The 18,175-nt window shown below is 43.9% G+C and overlaps 1 protein-coding gene across 15 annotated transcripts in view; it reads right to left on the reverse strand.

The window, feature by feature from the left end:
* TCF4 (transcription factor 4) overlaps positions 1 to 18,175 on the reverse strand; it is a 627,840-nt gene that overhangs the window by 42,788 nt on the left and 566,877 nt on the right. For all 15 annotated transcript variants that reach the window (XM_040337356.1, XM_040337391.1, XM_040337364.1 and 12 more), the window contains one exon: positions 16,359 to 16,562. In XM_040337356.1, coding sequence (XP_040193290.1) covers positions 16,359 to 16,562 — 204 coding nt within the window. The remainder of the gene's footprint in view (positions 1 to 16,358; positions 16,563 to 18,175) is intronic.

Raw genomic sequence — 18,175 nt, forward strand, 5'->3', positions numbered from 1 at the left:
ATATAAAGAGGACCTGCCATGGCTCTAAAAATGTATATAGGAGTATAAAGAGGACCTGTCATGGCTCTATACATGTATAAAGGAGTATAATGAGGGCCTGTCATGGCTCTATAGATGTATAAAGAGGGCCTGTCATGGCTCTATACATGCATATAGGCGTATAAAAAGGACATGTCATGACTCTATACAAGTATCCAGGAGTATAAAGGGACCTGTGAATTGCCGGCGGCCACAATGTCTTTTGCAAAAACTAATCAATGTACGCTAATTGTGTTTTTTTTTGGTACTAAAAATATGTAGAAGAATACATATTGGCCTAAACTGAAGAAAATAGTTTATTTTTAAAAATTTGGGGGATATTTATTATAGCAAAAAGTTAAAAAAATATATATATTCATAGCACAAAAAATAAAAACCGCAGAGGTGATCAAATATCACCAAAAGAAAGCTTTCTTTGTGGGAAAAAAAGGACATCAATTTTATTTGGGTGGCGGAACAGGCTGGCGGGCATCAGTATGCTGCCCCCCTAAAAGTGCTGCCTGGTACCCATGGTACCACCCGGTCCCATCATAGGGCCGGCCCTGCTCACAGGGCACACATAGTATGTCATCAGACATCTCAAATATGCCAAAATGTCCAGCTTCCTTGTGGCTGCACTGGACTAGTACATCAACAGACATTGTGGCTGCTAAAAGCTAAAAAAAATGACTAGGGTCACCTTTCATCAGAGGTGGGACACTGAGCTGGAAGCAATATGAATCCTTGATCTGAGGTCAGTGACTTCACTATTCTCCACTTCACCTACGGCTTGATCAGAGACCTGCCCCAACCTGTGAACCTCTGAGGTGCGTAGAACATCCATATTCTCAATCCTCAATGCAAGTTTTAACAAGCCTATGCAATGCAGTAGAGCTCCATTCTCAACTAGAGTCCCGTGGAACACTAGGGCTCCTTTTTAAGTTAGGGTTCTAGGGTTCCTTAAAGCGGAGGTTCCGCATTTTTTTGGAAAATCAGCAATGCTTTGTAATCTGTATAGCATGGTACTACTCACTTGCTAGCCGCTCGTCCGTTCCTCTGTTCCGTTTTCGTCCAAAAGAAGAAGTTCTAAAAAATCGTCCTGGGCTTTTCCATCTTGCTTGTGGTCATTGTGAAGCCCACAAGCAAACACTTCCTGGATTCCTCGTCACATGACGCGCTTTGCATGTGACCCGCTTCCCGCGACACTCGAGCTAGCGTGAGAATACACGCCTAGCTATTTCGGATGGTCTCCTGTGAGTGTTGAAACGTCACTCCCAGGAGACCTTGCGCACAGCTCCCATTACGCCTCGAGTCGTCAGGGAAAAGGAGCGACATGCCCACTCCCCGCAGGGAAGAAGACCCGGAAGTGAGGCTGAATACAGGTAAGGGTACAGATCTTGAAAAAATGACAACGCTACAGGCATTTATTGAGGCTGCAGAAATGATAGATAGAAAGTTCAGTTTGAGGTTGAACCTCCGCTTTAAGCTGTGACTAACTGACCTCCCATTCTACGGTGCCTGCATAGTTCTGGGGCCAACACTAGTTGGCAGAGCCAGCGGCATGACACCAATAATCTTTGAATCTGTCTGTAAGGGGAGAATGCTGACAACCACTGTAAGTGGGGCTTTCTTCCCACTAGCCATGAATGTAAGGTGCATTTTGATCAATAAATTGGTTTTAGCAGGCGTTCCCTAAAGCCTGTAGAGAATTACAAGGGTTCCTCTGGGGTAAAAAGGTTGATAAAAACTTGAGTAGAGCATTCCATTTTCAAGCAGAAAAATGTAAGAGTTCTGCTGTATCAAACAGTTGAATAGACCTTCAGGGTTTTTTAAGGTGCAGCTTCACCCAAAGGTGAAGTTTTGCTTTAAAGTGATACTATGGGTTCCTTTTCTTTTTTTTAAAATAACAAACATGTCATATACCTCCACTGTACAGTTTGTTTTGCACAGAGTGCCCCCGAACATCCTCTTCTGGGGTCCCTCGGCGGCTCTCGTGGCTCCTCCCCGCAATAGCTAACCCCCCCTGGGAAGCTCTCTCCCGAGGGGTTACCTTGCGGGTGCGCTCCTATGTCATAAAATTGGCGTCCATAGACGCAGAGTGTATTGCTCGGCCCCGCCCCCTGAAGCCAATGGATGCTCTGCTATCAATCTATCCAATGAAGAGCCGAGAAGAGGTGGAGAGAACCGTGCGGTATCGTGCCCATGGAAATTCGGGGCTCAGGTAAGTAAAACGGGGGCTCGGAGGGGCCAGACACAGCAAGTTGTTTTTTCTCCTTAATGCATAGGATACATTAAGGTGAAAAAACACCAAGGTTTACAACCCCTTTAAGTCCTCCTCCCCTCCCCTCTTCCTAATTTGGCACATAATTTTTTGGGGGGGAAGGGGGGGTGTTGTGGGGAGCAGTTACCTAGTTTTGACATGTACCTGCTCCCACTTCAGCTTGGATTGCCTAGTTCTCCACTCCCCCTCCCGCAGTCTTCTGGGACATTTCACAGGTTCCAGGTTCCAGGAGACCGCGGGACCATTCACAAAGCGCAGCTGGGTGCTGACAATTAAGATGCCAGCACTGGGAACCCGAAGGCTAGTGAATCGCTAGCCCAGGTGAGGACAGCGCTGGATCCATGGACTGGTGAATGTCCTATTATTAAAGTCAGCAGCTACAGGATTTGTAGCTGCTGATTTAGATTTTTTTTGTTGTTACAGACTGGAGAACTGCTTTAATGAGTTTATAATTGTCTTAAACAGGGGTATATCTGCCTACCGTTCTGCTCTTGAAAAAAAAACAAGATAACAGGTACACCTAAGAATTGAATTTTCCAGGAAAGCTGACTGGTGTGCCAAGCTAGGGACATTTCCAGGGACACAAATCTTGGGTAAGGGTCCTTTCACACGTGCGGACCGTTCGTCCGTTTTTTCATACGTCCGTTTACGGACTGCAATGCTTTCCAATGGGATAGCGTACGTTATCGGATAAGCATCCGCTAACGTCTGTTAACATCCGTCTCTGTTAAGCTCCGTTTTTTTGAACGGAAGAAAACCCTATTTTTCTTCCGTCAAAAAAACGGAACGGACGAAAAACGGATGTTAGCGGACGATCCGTTTAACATCCGATCCGCTAACATCCGTTTTTCATCAAAATATGTAATAAAAATAAAGTTCTAACAAAAAAAAAAAACGGATGAAAAAACGGATGAAAAAACGGATGAAAAACGGATTACAACTGATGAAAAACGCATGTAAAACGGATGAAAAACGGATCAACTGATGATAAAAAACTGATCAACTGATGATAAAAAACTGATCTAAGGTTGCTTTCACATTGCAGCGTGGAGCCGCGGTGGCGGTATAGCCGCGCTATTTGTAGCGCGGCTATACAGTCGTGTTTAGCGCGATATTCGGGCGCTAGCGGTAAGGTTTTAACCCCCGCTAGCGGCCGAAAAAGGGTTCAATACCGCCCGGTATTACCGCGCTTTCCAATTGATTTCAATGGGAAGGCGCGGTATAGGAGCGGTGAACACACCGCTCCTATACCGCGGTAAAGATGCGGCTAGCAGGACTTTTGGAGCGCTCCTGCTAGCGCACCGCTTCAATGTGAAAGCCTTTGGGCTTTCACATTAAACACTACAGGGCATTTTTAGCGCTGTACCGCATGAAAAACGCCCCAATGTGAAAGGGGCCTAAAAAACGGTCCGCACGTGTGAAAGGACCCTAAGGCCTCTTTGACACGGAGCGGACCGTTTTTGTGTCCGCTCCGTCTGTCCGCAATAGCTCAGCAGGGATCATCCGTAATCCCCGCTGAGCTGTCGGCGGATAGGGCGGTCCCCGCACACTGTGCAGAGACCGCCCTGTCTCTCCTCCGCTCTCCCCTATGGGGAATCGGATGCAGACGGACCGGAAAAATAGGGTTTTCTTCCGTCCGCAAAAGCGGATCCTGACGGACGCGGATGGTCGCGGACGTTAGCGGATGCTCCATCCGCTAACGGACGCGATCCCATAGGGAACCATTACAAGTCCGTAAACGGACTTGTAATAAGCGGACGAACGGAGCGGACGTCTGAAAGGGCCCTAAGGGTCAATACATCTTCCCCTCTATGCTGCAGTCTACATTGCTGGGAGCCTGTGAACGTTCCCTATTAAGCTGCGCTCGCTGCATTCCAGTCTGTTCCTCAGCACCTGCTTTACTGATGACCTCAGCTCTGCTTCTTGAGATTTAGACTTTTTTTTTTTTTCACAAAACAGCTTTTTAAACAAAAGCCAGCTGTTTCCGATCAGGACTACAGGGGAAACAAGAATCAGGGTAGACTGGGGGAGGGGGGTAACCCGCAGACAACAATTCTTCATTAGCTTCAAGTCACTTTTTTTTCTCCTCCACTGAAGGATTCATTAAATGCATAAAGGAAGTGAACAAAATAGGGAGAGAAACATATATAAACTGGAAAATCACGCTGAATGCTCAATTTAGTATATGAAATGGATCGTCTTTGGGAATTGTTTATTTTTGTAAGGAATGATTGTGCATACAGTTAAAAGAAAATTGCATCCTATAACTGGCCACATAAGAAAGTCTTGATGCCATTCAGTAAAATAACTTTCCCTATGTTTTGGGGGGCCTCTTGCTTGTAACAGGCACATGTGTAAGAATATAAAGAAAATGAAGACCTTTGGATGTCCATTCCTCCTCATCAGAATATTGCAGATGAATAGTTCACAAGAAAGCAATAATTGCTCTTCTGATGTAATAGAATTGACCCAATTTTGATATATGTGGGTGTAGAGGAGGAAAAGATCAAACACATTGGGACTAATGCATGAACATGTGGGCAGCACAGTGGTAGGACTTATTGGGCTAGATTCAGGTAGCTGCGCCCCTTCTTACGGCGGCGCAGCGTATCGTATTTACGCTACGCCGCCGCAACTTACAGGAGCAAGTGCAGTATTCACAAAGCACTTGCTCCGTAAGTTGCGGCGGTGTAGCGTAAATGGGGCCGGCGTAAGCCCGCGTAATTCAAATGTGGAAGGGGGGGCGTGTTTTATGCTAATATGTGATGACCTGACGTGATTGACGTGTTTTACGAACGGCGCATGCGCCGTCCGTGTACATATCCCAGTGTGCATTGCTCCAAATGACGTCGCAAGGACGTCATTGGTTTTCGACGTGAACGTAAATTACGTCCAGCCCTATTCGCGAACGACTTACGCAAACGACGCAAAAAATTCAAATTTCGAAGCGGGAACGACGTCCATACTTAACATTGGCTGTGCCACCTAATAGCAGGAGCAACGTTAAAAAGCCTTAGGCCCCGTACACACGAGGAGACATGTCCGCTGAAACTGGTCCGCAGACCAGTTTCCGCGGACATGTCCGACCGTGTGTATGGCCTAGCGGACAGGTTTCCAGCGGACAAAAGTTTCTAAGCATGCTTAGAAACTTGTCCGCTGGAAACATGTCCGTCGGACATGTCCGATGGTTAATACGCCTAATCAGACATGTCCGCTGGTTATTACGTCTAACCAGCGGACCGAAATCCCGCGAATGCGTCAAATTGATTAGACGAATGCGTGGAAGCATTGAACTTCCTGGTTTGCGCACGTCGTCGCGTCACCGTCACCGCCACGTCACCGCGAACTTCCGCTCATCGGAAACCCTCCCCCCTCCGGTGTCACATTTGACACCTTTCAGGGGGAGGGGGTGCAGATACCTGTCTAAGACAGGTATTTGCACCCACTTCCTGGAGTCCTCCTGTGGGTATTCTGCGGGTAGTTCGTCACTTCCTGCACCCGCCCGTTGTGTTCTGGGAAACACTCGGCTCCCTAAACACAATGGGGACCAGTGAGGACGGCGCAGCTCGAATCGCACATGCGCCATAGGGAACCGAGGATGGCGGTGGGGGCAACAGATAGACGAGCGATTGCTCATCTTCCTGCTGCAGACGTCGCTGGACTCCTGGGCAGGTAAGTGTCCATATATTAAAAGTCAGCAGCTGCAGTATTTGTAGCTGCTGGCTTTTAATATTTTTTTAACGGCGGAGCTCCGCTTTAACGTTTAGAGTTTCTGACAACATTTGTGTGACCATGTATATGCAACACAAGTTTGAGCCACCATTCCGTCGGAAAAAAATCCACAGTTTTGTTGTCGGAATGTCCGATCGCGTGTACGCGGCATTTAAGTGGGTTTCCTCCCACACCTCTTGATGTGCTGACAGGTTATTTGGCTCTAATATGTTTATATATGCATGTGAGAGAGGGACCTTAGACCAGTGGTCATCAACCCTGTCCTCAGGGCCCTCTAACATGCCAGGTTTTATGTATTACCTTGGGGAGATGCAGAATAGAATACTGCAATCACTGAGCAGCAAATAATATCACCTGTGATGTATTTCAGTTATCTTGCAAACCTGGCCTGTTAGTGGGCCCTGAGGACAGGGTTGATGACCACTGGCTTATGCTGGCCATACACTATATGAAAATTTGGCCGACATTCGGTCGTTAAGAAAGATCTTTCGTTTTTCGAACAGTTAATGGGCACAAAATCGATAATCGTTGGGACATTTTTGACCCCAAAAAACGAAGAACAAGTTTGGAAATGTTCTGCCGAATGAACGATAAAACGGAAGGTTAATGTGTTTCCCCTCCAAACTTTCTGCACTAGGTATATGTAAAAAAAAAATAACCATTTTTTTTTTTTTTATGTCCACTGAACGATTTATCAGTCATTACATGATTTGCGCTCACGAAAAAACTTTCATTTTTCGAAAGTTCGTTCAGGCGATTTTTCGTGTAGTGTATGGCCAGCATTAGACTATAAGCTACTCAAGGGTAAGGACTGATGTAAATGTACATTACAGTATATAAAGTTCTGTGTACATTTTTGGCACTATATAAATATCTGTAATAAAATAAATAACAGAAAGTTTGTATACTCAAATGTGGACTTTGGAAATTACTGATGGATGCTAACTGGCTGTCATAATAAGTAAGCAACTGTTCCTACAGAACACCTTTTATTACATGCAGGGCTTTGACAGGCCTTGTTGTGTTCTCTATAGTGTGAATAAAAAGAAATAGAAAAAAAAAGGGTGATCAGTAAATCATTAAATCAGACAGACATTGAGTTTGTGTGGAAGGATTTAAAGTGTCCTGAACAGAACCCTGACCGCAACTCAAATCAACACCATTGAGAAGAACTACAATGTCCATTGCGAGACAGCTTTTCTTTTCCAACATCAGGTTTCATGAGTTTGGTGTGGAGGAAAAAGAATGGCCTGCGCAAAACCTTAACCTCAACCCTACCGAACACCAGGTCTAAAGCCCTGTACACACGATCAGTCCATCCGATGAGAACGGTCCGAAGGACTGTTGTCATCGGTCAACCGATGAAACTGACTGATGGTCTGATGTGCCTACACACCATCAGTTAAAAAAAACGATCGAGTCCAACGCGGTGACGTAAAACACAACGACGTGCAGAGAAAATTTAAGTTCAATGCTTCCGAGCATGCGTTGACTTAATTCTGAGCATGCATGGGTTTTCAACTGATGCTTTTGCGTACTAACCATCGGTTTTGACCTATCGGTTAGGCGTCCATCGGTTGAATTTTAAAGCAAGTTCTAAATTTTTGGACCGAAGGATAACTGACCGATAGGGCCCACACACGGTCGGTTTGGACCGATGAAAAGGTCCTTCAGTCCGTTTCCATCGGTTTTGATCGACCGTGTGTATGCGGCCTAAGAGCAAGGTCTAACATCAGTAACCGACCTTACAGGTGTTTTTATAATTGAATAGGTACAAATTCCCACAGAGACACTCCAAAGTGATGCTGAAATACTTCCCTGAAGGCTTTCCACTCCATATTAATTCCCATAATTTTGGAATGGGATGTCCAACAAGCTGTTCAAGTGTGACTGACAGGTGTAGACAAACCCTTAGTCCATATAGTGTAGCAAAGATCATCCAAAAATCATCTTGATGCATGACGTTCCTTAGCAGCTTCTGATCTCTTGGTTATTAAACATTGATTTAAACAAGGTCAAGGCCACCACATTTTTATTTGATGAAATAAGTTTCTCCAGGAATCCCCTAAATCTGTGAACATTTTAACTAAGGTTCTAGGAGCTCTTGCATGCCAAAATGCAATGCACATGACAAAGGAGACCAAAGAAAAGGTACATTGCACTGTATGATGCCAAAGAGACTGCTAGGTTCAGGGGCTACTGCCAAGAATGTATGAGGGTTTTGTCTTGCTTTGGAAGTGACAGGTTCGTGGTAAATATCCACATCTAAAGTTTTCTCAAACAGAGGTTTGAGAAGGATTTAAATGAGCATTTACAAAAAATAAAAAATAAAACAACATATGGCAGTGGTAAATGACTTCATTAGCTTTGACTCTACGTCCTACAAGACAAGCTATTCCATGACTTCATTTGACTTGGACGAAACGGACGTATTATATGTGGAAACGTTCCCGGCAAGGGGCCACTAAAAGCAAACAAATGTAAAAAGCAAAAGCCTAGCAGAGGTTATATAATGTTGGGAGGTGTTGATGGTGTGGAACAGACCTCCATAGCTGGGAACATGTAGAATAAAATTTTCCAGAAACAGGTCATTTGAAATTTATATACATGCAGCATAATTTTTACAAACTCAGGCCTGAATTCATGACAGATAGTCATTAAAACTGAGCTCTACGCAGATACAGTATAAAAGACACACATTTATTCACCTCTGTATTCATTCATACATCATTACATTTATTTTTTAAATGCAAGCAGTGTAAGTAATGGAATTTGACATGGTATCAGACTCTTGCACTGGCCTGATGCCCTGAACAGCAGACTTCAGACTAGCAGAAGAAGCAGCAGAAGGAGCCAATCAGTTGTGCTGAAGTACTCATGTGCTAACAAAATTCATGCTTATAGGAGCATATAGCAAAGTGACAAAGGGATGAACTCATTAGTCATCTGCTTGTCCTTTGCCTGCCCAGTCTCAGGCTGGGGAGAGAAAAGACCTTTATATGTCACTTCGCTGCAGAAGAGAAAAACCAAAACAATGTTAATCCCAGAAGTAGATGTCCAAAAATACAAGTTCTTGAGCAGGTAAAACCACCCCTATTTGCATAGTTGTTCCCTAGAGTTCTGCTTTAGTTTAAATCAAATACTAAGTAAGGGCCAGATTCACAAACGAGATACGACGGCGTATCTACTGATACGCCGTCGTATCTCTGTTTCTAACTATGCGGCTGATTCATAGAATCAGTTACGCATAGCTAGCCCTAAGATCCGACAGGTGTAATTGAATTACACTGTCGGATCTTAAGGATGCAATTCTAGGCCGGACGCTAGATGGCGAGGCCATTGCGGCCGGCATAGAATATGCAAATGAAGACTTACGGCGATCCCCGAACGTTACGAACGGCCCGTCGATCTAACTCTACGTCGTTTCCGTCGAGTTACGCCGAGTAAAACTAGGGCTTAGCCCTAGTTGTCTTAAGCCATGTTAAGTATGGCCGTCGTTCCCGCGTCGAAATTTAAACATCAACGTCGTTTGCGTAAGACGTCCGTGAATGGCACTGGACGCCATTTACGTTAACGTCTAAGCAAATGACGTCGGTGCGACGTCAGTTAGCGCAATGCACGTCGGGTAATTTACCCGACGGAGCATGCGCAGTACGTCCGGCGTGGGAGCGTGCCTAATTTAAATGGGATTTGCCCCATTCGATTGGGCCCGCCTTGCGCCGGACGGATTTAAGTTACACCGCTGCAAATTTCCAGGTAAATGCTTTGTGGATCGGGCACTTAGGCAGAAAAATTGCGGCGGTGTAACTTAAATCGGAAAAGTTAAGTTGCGCCCGCTGGTTGTGAATCTGGCCCTAAATTCTTATTTTATTAGTTTGGGAAAGAACATCTGCCTGTGTCACCAATGCAGAGGATTTTGTCACTTCTGGTCTTTATCAAAGGGGGAGAATGCGAGAAAAATTCAAAATGTTAAGATTGTCAAAACAGAAGAGGAAATCTTCCAATAGGGACCCTTATTCCGGTGAAGAGAGGGAACCTTAATGAGGACATTTGTTCCAGTAAAGAGGGTAAATCTTCCAATGCGTACATCTGTTTCGGTGATAATGGGAAACCTTCCAATGGGAACACTTGTTCCAGTGATAAGGAGAAATCGTCCAATGGGGACACTTTTTAGGAAGACCAGAGGAAACCTTCCAATGGGAACACTTGTTCCAGTGACAAGAAGAAATTGTTCAAAGGGGTCACTTGTTATGGTGACAACAGGAACCTTCCAATGGAAACACTTGTTCCTGTGACAAGGAGAAATCATCCAATGGGGACACTTGTTATGGTGACTAGAGGAAACCTTCCAATGGAAACACTTGTTCCAGTAACAAGGAGAAATCATCCAATGGGGACACTTGTTATGGTGATAAGAGCAAACCTTCCAATGCGAACACTTTTTCTGGTAACAAGTAGAAATCCTCCAATGGGAACACTTGTTCCAGTAAAAAGGACAAATCGAACAATGGGAACACTTGTTATGGTGGCAAGAGGAAACCTTCCAATGGGAACACTTTTTCCAGTAACAAGGATAAATCATCAAATGGGGAAACTTGTTATGGTGACAAGAGGAAACCTTCCAATGGGAACACTTTTTCCAGTAACAAGTAGAAATCCTCCAATGGGAACACTTGTTCCAGTGACAAGGAGAAATTGTCCAATGGGAAAACTTGTTATGGTGGCAAGAGGGAACCTTACAATGGGAACACTTGTTCCAGTTAAAGGAGAAATCATCCAATGGGAACACTTGTTATGGTGGCAAGAAGAGACCTTACAATGTGAACACTTGTTCCAGTTACAAGGAGAAATCATCCAATGGGCACACTTGTTATGGTGACAAGAGGGAACCTTCCAATGGAAACACTTGCTCCAGTGACAGGGAAAAATCGTCAAATTGAGGCACTTGTTATGGTGACAAAAGGAAACTTTCCAATGGGAACACTTGTTCTAGTGTTGAGGGGAAATTTTCCAATGGGGGACACTTGATCTGGTGACCACAAGAACCCTTCCAATGGGAATACTTGTTCTGGTGCCAAGGGAAAATGTTCATACGGGTCCCTTGTTCCAGTGACAAATCTTCCAATGGGAACACTTCCAATGATGACTGTCAGAGTTGGGATTTACCCTCATTTTGAGGAGGTTTCAATTTACGTCCTGATGTATCTCTGGGAACAGGAAATTCAAAAAAACGTCTCCAATACGGACAGAAACAGAAATGTAATCCTATCAGAAGTTGTAACCCTTCCCACTCTAGCTAAAACTGCAAGTAACTATAGTTTCATTTTAAAGAACATTTTTAAAAGGACATTCACACAATAAACTATGTGACAAATATGCTTATAACTAAAGATTTATATTGAAATGATAAAGGTTACATATTTCCATTATCTGGATTTAGTCCAGAGCTGCTTTTGCAAGCAAGCTGAATGGCATAAGGCTTCCTATACAGTCTGTCTGTGAGGGTCCAAAAGCAAGATAAATCCTCCAGGGTTCCCAGCTCCACCCACCTGCTGCAGTAACTGTCACTATTCCCCAATTGTATCTCTATAAGGTAGACAGGGGGGATTCAGATCCCTGAAGGTAATGACTTTGTTAAGGCATTTTGTAAGGGGGAGGCCCAGAAACAAGGGCCCAGATTCACAGCAGGGATACGACGGAGTATCTCAGATACTCCGTCGTATCTCTCAGAGTATCTATGCGACTGATTCATAGAATCAGTTACACATAGATATCCCTAAGATCCGACAGGTGTAATTGTTTTACACTGTCGGATCTTAGGATGCAATACCGCGGCCGCCGCTGGGGGGAGTTTGCATCGTAAACCAGCGTCGGGTATGCAAATTAGGAGTTACGGCGATCCACGACGGTTTTTCGCGTTTGCTACGTCGCCGCTAGTCTAGTTTCCCGTCGCAAAGTTAGTCGTCGTTTTGGGTGCCTTAACTTTAGTCAGCAAACGTATTGCTGTCTAAAGTATGGCCGTCGTTCCCGCGTCGAAATTTAAAATTTCACGTCGTTTGCGTAACACGTCCGGGAATACGGAAGTACGCTACGTGCGTCGCCGTTCGAAAAAATGACGTCACTTCGCGCAAAGCACGGCGGGAGTTACGAAACGGAGCACACGCCCATTTAAATTATGCAGGCTTACGCCGGAGGCCGCCGGCGTAGTTTTCATCACAAGTGCTTTGTGAATCAGGCACTTGCGATGAAAACTTGCAGCGGTGTAATGTATCTACGATACGTTACGCCGTCGCACTTCTACCTGAATCTGGCCCAAAGTACGGCCAGGAATTTGTGCAGTAAGAGCCTCCAGAAGGTATATGAAGTAGGTGCGTGATTCAGCCGGTGTCCATTCAGAACTCAAATATTCCATTTCTGGACCGCAACAGTGTGTATTACATTGAATTATCCCTAGAAAAATACTCTGGCTGAATCTGCTTTGGAATTTACTTCCACGGTATACCTCCTACTGCTGCTTTATTCACTGCAGATGGGTGAAGACAGAAAACTTATAGACTGTTTCAAGAGCTGATGACGGCAATGTGGAAAAAATTACCATATCCTCTGTGTTCCCGTTTTTTTTACCCCCCCCCTGTTTTTTTTTCTTGCTTCTTTCCACAATGTGTGGTGTGGAACTTATCAACGTGTTCAAAGGCCAGCTTCAAAATTGATGTTACTCTTCTTTTGTTTTTTACTCTTCCAAATTCATTTACTTTCACAAGTCAGGTCTGAAATCACTCTAATGTATCTATCTATCTTTCTATTCATTTATATTGGCGCAGAAAGCAGAGATATCTGTAATTCTTCCATTCTCCCGTTACTACGGTGACCACATTTCCAAACTACCATTCCCTTCCCTTCCCAAAAATCAGCTTATGCTGTAATGAATCACAGCACAGTGATTGGACACAAGAGGCGGGATTTATGATTTCTCCAATCACACACAGGGGGCGTTCACAGGCATTCCCGGCCAGGACAAGTACTGTCAGTGAGTAAAGTGGTGATGTGGCTGCCTTTTTTGGGGGCATCAGATTGGCCCAGGGGGTGTCTGTGTCAGTTTCATTCCGGGACACTGTATTGTCCTGGAATAAATGTGCCCGGGACAGACCTGCAAAATGCGGGACAGTCCCGGGCAATCCAGGACATGTGGTCACCCTACCCGTCACATTCTCATACATGGCAGTAGTTCTGATGGCACAGAGAGATGAACCTGCTCAATACTTTTATTTTCCAAGTTTTTGCTTTTCTAACTCTGTGTTCTTAGGTTTTTCAAGGACACAAAAAAAGCATAATAAATTTGAGACGTCAGGTGCGCCTGGTAATTTCTTAAGCAAATAAATAATACGTTTGGAAAGAACAAGCAGCTACACGAGAGAGGGACCTCATCTATCTTCAACTTTTTAAGTGCTATGAGATGAAGATTTAGAAGTTCCCATGTATTTATTGGAGAATAAAGTGGGGGGGGGGTTCTGAGACTAAACAGTATACACAAGCGAACAATTTATTAAGGTATTTTGTATATGTTTGAAGCATAAACAAAATCAGAGCTGCGCTTATACCATATAGAACAGTATTAAAGTGGAGGTTCACCCGGAAATAAAAAATTTTAACCTTAGATTCCTGCTCATTTTGTCTAGGGGAATTGGCTAGTTGTTTTAAAATCGAAGCTGTACTTACCATTTTAGAAAGCGATCTTCTCCGCCGCTTTCGGTATTGTCTTCGGGACTGGGCGTTCCTATTTTGATTGACAGTCTTCCGACAGGCTTCCGACGGTCGCATCCATCGCGTCACAATTTTCCGAAAGTAGCCGAACGTCGGTGCGCAGGCGCAGTATAGAGCCGCACCGACGTTCGGCTTCTTTCGGCTACTCGTGACGCGATGGATGCGACCGTCGGAAGCCTGTCGGAAGACTGTCAATCAAAATAGGAACGCCCAGTCCCGAAGACCATACCCGGAAGCGGCGGAGAAGATCGCTCTCTACAACGGTAAGTACAGCTTCGATTTTAAAACAACTAGCCGATTCCCCTAGACAAAATGAGCATCAATCTAAGGGTAAACATTTTTTTATGGGTGAACTCCCGCTTTAAATGTGAATCAGTGACATAAATAAAGTCCACATGAATGAGTAAAGTCTGTGAAAAAAATCTTCAAAAGTTCATTCCAAGTAATCCAACACCAACAACAATCAACCTCTGTAGTGTGAAAACCCCACCTCTAATACAAGGAGCCTTTACCTGATATTATAGACCTCCTGTCTCTAGAAATGTCTGATTATTGATACGTTGTTCTTATTATTTTGCTCTTTGGCTTAAGTGTTGGCAAACCCAAAAAACAATATATATTGCTAGAACCTATGATTGCAAATACAAATCTATACATAGAGGAATATCTGACACTGCATAGCAATTTAAAGGGGTTGTAAAGGTTTGTTTTTTTATTTTCTAAATAGGTTCCTTTAAAGCTAGTGCATTGTTGGTTCACTTACCTTTTCCTTCGATTTCCCTTCTAAATGTTTTTTTTCTTTGTCTGAATTTCTCAACTCCTGTTCCTCCTCGGTAAGCTTGCCCCCATCATCCGAGCCATTCTGGCTGGGGGTTAGTCAGAAAGGGATGTAGTCCCAAGGGAGGGGGCGAGCACGCTGACTAACCCCCAGCCAGAACGGCTCGGATGATGGGGGCAAGCTTACTGAGGAGAAACAGGAGTGAGAAATTCAGTCAAAGATTTTGAAGGGAAATCGAAGGAAAAGGTAAGTGAACCAACAATGCACTAGCTTAAAGGAACCTATTTAGAAAATAAAAAATGAACCTTTACAACCCCTTTAAGACAGTGGGGGAGATTCAGATAGAGATACGACGGCGTATCTCCTGATACGCCGTCGTATCGCTGAGATCCGACGGTCGGATCTATGCGACTGATTCATAAGAATCAGTTACGCATAGATCTCCCTTAGATCCGACAGGTGTAATTGACTTACACCATCGGATCTTAGGCTGCAATCTCCCGATGGCCGCTAGGTGGCGCTTCCATTTGTATACGCGACAAATATGCAAATGAGGAGATCCTCCGATTCAGAAGTGAACGCCCGCCCGTCGCTTTTTTTTTACGTCGTTTGCGTTCGGCTTTTTCCGGCGTATACTTACCCCTGCTATATGCGGCGTATCCAATGTTAAGTATGGCCGTCGTTCCCGCGCCGAGTTTTGAATTTTTACGTCGTTTGCATAAGTCGGTCGCGAATACGGATGGACGGAATTTACGTTCACACCGAAACCAATGATGTCCTAGCGACGTCATTGGGAGCAATGCACGCCGGGAAAATTCGCGGACGGCGCATGCGCATTTAAATCGGCACGGGGATGTGCCTGATTTAAATACTACATTCCCCCTAGCCGCGGAATTTGAATTCCGCCGGGGAAATTACGATCCGCCGACGCATGTTTCGAGGTAAGTGCTTTCTGAATACTGCACTAGCCGCTCAAATTTGCGCCGGCGGATCGTAAATCAAATAGATTACGCGGATCTAAAGATCCGCTAATCTATCTGAATCTAGCCCAGTAAGTTTATCTTTGGAGTGCAGGAATCAAAGGTCTCAGAATGCATACTTATTTGCTTTCAGTTAAAGTGTTACTAAACCCAGGAGCCTGCATTCACTATATCTGGTCTCCCACAGTATACAGAACATGGAAATGCAATTATTTTAGTAAATATAAACAGCAAAATATATTTTCTCATCAGCAGTATATAGCAGTCTTATGACTTCTATCAGTGTCTGGTAAAGCTTGTAGGAGGAGTTTTCATTCTCCTCCAACTGTCTGGACAGTGCTGATTGGCCCTGTGCTAATCACATGCACCCCCACCCCAAAAAAACTTTCTAGCAATACACACCAAATGGAGCATGTGCAGAGTGCCTCCAATGCTATGTCCTATCAGCAGATGGATTGAGGACAGTGAAAGTAGGGGAGGATCAGAGAAGACAGGATCAAACATCCTATTTACACAATGCAGAGGATTATCCCCTTAGATTCCACAGTGAGTATAACAGCCATTTACTTAGCATTTATTTAGCTTTACTGCATATACAGACTGGTTTTACTGTTGTGGGTTTAGTAACACTTTAAAGAAGAAACAAAAGAGCATACAAGGAATGTGTGACAAGCCAAACAATGTCACAACAGTAAATGTGAACTTGAAGGGGGTCCACTGTGCTTCAACAGTTCAACGTCTCAAAATGAATCCAAATATGCAGTTATGTTTTACTTCGAAAGAAAGGATCTTGTCATCCCTGGCTTACCATTAGAGAATGTCTGTTTGCTGACAAGAGGCCAGTTCCATATCCTGAGCCCAGGCCGCCCATGGCTCCATTGTGAGATGGTCCGATTAATCCGTGCATGTCACTGTGGCTTCCTGGCATTGCCGTTGAAGGCCCCACTGCATGGTTCCGTAGTACGTGAATTGCATCATCTAATCTTTCCAATCTGTCCTCAATTCGGCTTTGCTGTAATGAAATAAACAATGGACAATCACTCACTGCACATCTACATCTTGTGTGGCATCTAATATTAATGCAAAACCTATTAACTGTGGGCCATACATTAAGGTGTCTGAAACAGGAGTGGTCTTGGATGTCTCACAGAAACCAGATTTGAACTTGTATATGAAAATGAGGGTTGGAAAGTATGTGAAGGTCCTAATTTATTGATTATTAGTTAATCACATTCAACTGGACTTGTATTGCAATGTTGAAAACAGTAGACATGTGCAGACTGGAATATTTCGTTTAGTTTTTTCGTTTTCGTTTGGAAAATAAATTTATTTAGTTACTCCCGAAAATCGTTTTAAATGATTTTGTTTTTCGTTGGGGAATAGCTTTCGTTCGAAAATCCAATAATACTTGGTTTCTGTCGAATGATCAAAAGAATATTCGCCGGAACGTCGAATCTTTGTTGGTTTCTGTCTAATGGTCAAAAAATATTCGACGGAATGTCTAATCTTTCGAATATTCCGCCTACAAGAATTCTAATGTTGTATGATTAGTAATCATGTCGAATCTATTCTCTATAATGTCAAATCTATTTTCTCATAAATCTAAATCTATTCTCTGTAATGTCGAATCTATTATTTCTATAGTGTCGAATCTTTTCTCTATAATGTCGAATCTTTTCTCTATAATGTCGAATCGTTTCTCTATGATGTCGAATCTTTTCCCTATAATGTCGAATCTCTCTATATCGAATTTTTACCGCAACGAAAACGAAAATAAAGCATTTTTTATGTCGGATCTTTCGGTTTTCGTTTCTTGCACTTTCGTTATCGTTTGTTAAAACGATAACGAAAAAAACAGATTTTCGGACGAAAATGCATTCTAACGAAAACGAATGCACATGTCTAGAAAACAGTGGCAGATGTCTTTGACACCACCTGTCTTCCACATATAATGCAGTTTTGACATTTCTACCCCAGTGTTTTGACAATAGTTCACACCTTCAACCATGTAAAACGAAGGATTAAAGCCTCGTACACACGATCAGTCCATCCGATTAAAACAGTCTGAAGGACCGTTGTCATCGGTTAACCGATGAAGCTGACTGATGGTCCGTCGTGCCCACACACCATCGGTTAAATAGCCGATCGTGTCAGAACGCGGTGACGTAAAACACAATGGCGTGCTGAAAAAAACGAAGTTCAATGCTTCCAAGCATGCGTCGACTTGATTCTGAGCATGTGTGGATTTTTAACCGATGGTTGTGTCTACTAACGATCGGTTTTGACCTATCGTTAGGAATCCATCGGTTAAATTTAAAGCAAGTTTGCTTTTTTTTAACCGATGGTTATAACCTATGGGGCCCAAACACGATCGGTTTTGACCGATGAAAACGTTCCATCAGACCGTTGTCCTCTGGTTAACCTATCGTGTGTACGAGGCCTTAAGACCTATGATGCCTTCCTGACACCCAGGATGAGATTATGGAACTAGGGTGGAACAGGGTGTTCCACAACTTTCACACCTTCCATCCTGTTCTTAAACAATAACATCTCCCCTTCTGTGGTGATTGCGTTAAGGTGTCGGTGCTACTCGTGTGGATATAAATGCTGTGGTATCTTCTTTAC

The sequence above is a fragment of the Rana temporaria genome, chromosome 1, assembly GCF_905171775.1.
Source record: "Rana temporaria chromosome 1, aRanTem1.1, whole genome shotgun sequence".
Lineage (NCBI taxonomy): Eukaryota > Metazoa > Chordata > Amphibia > Anura > Ranidae > Rana > Rana temporaria.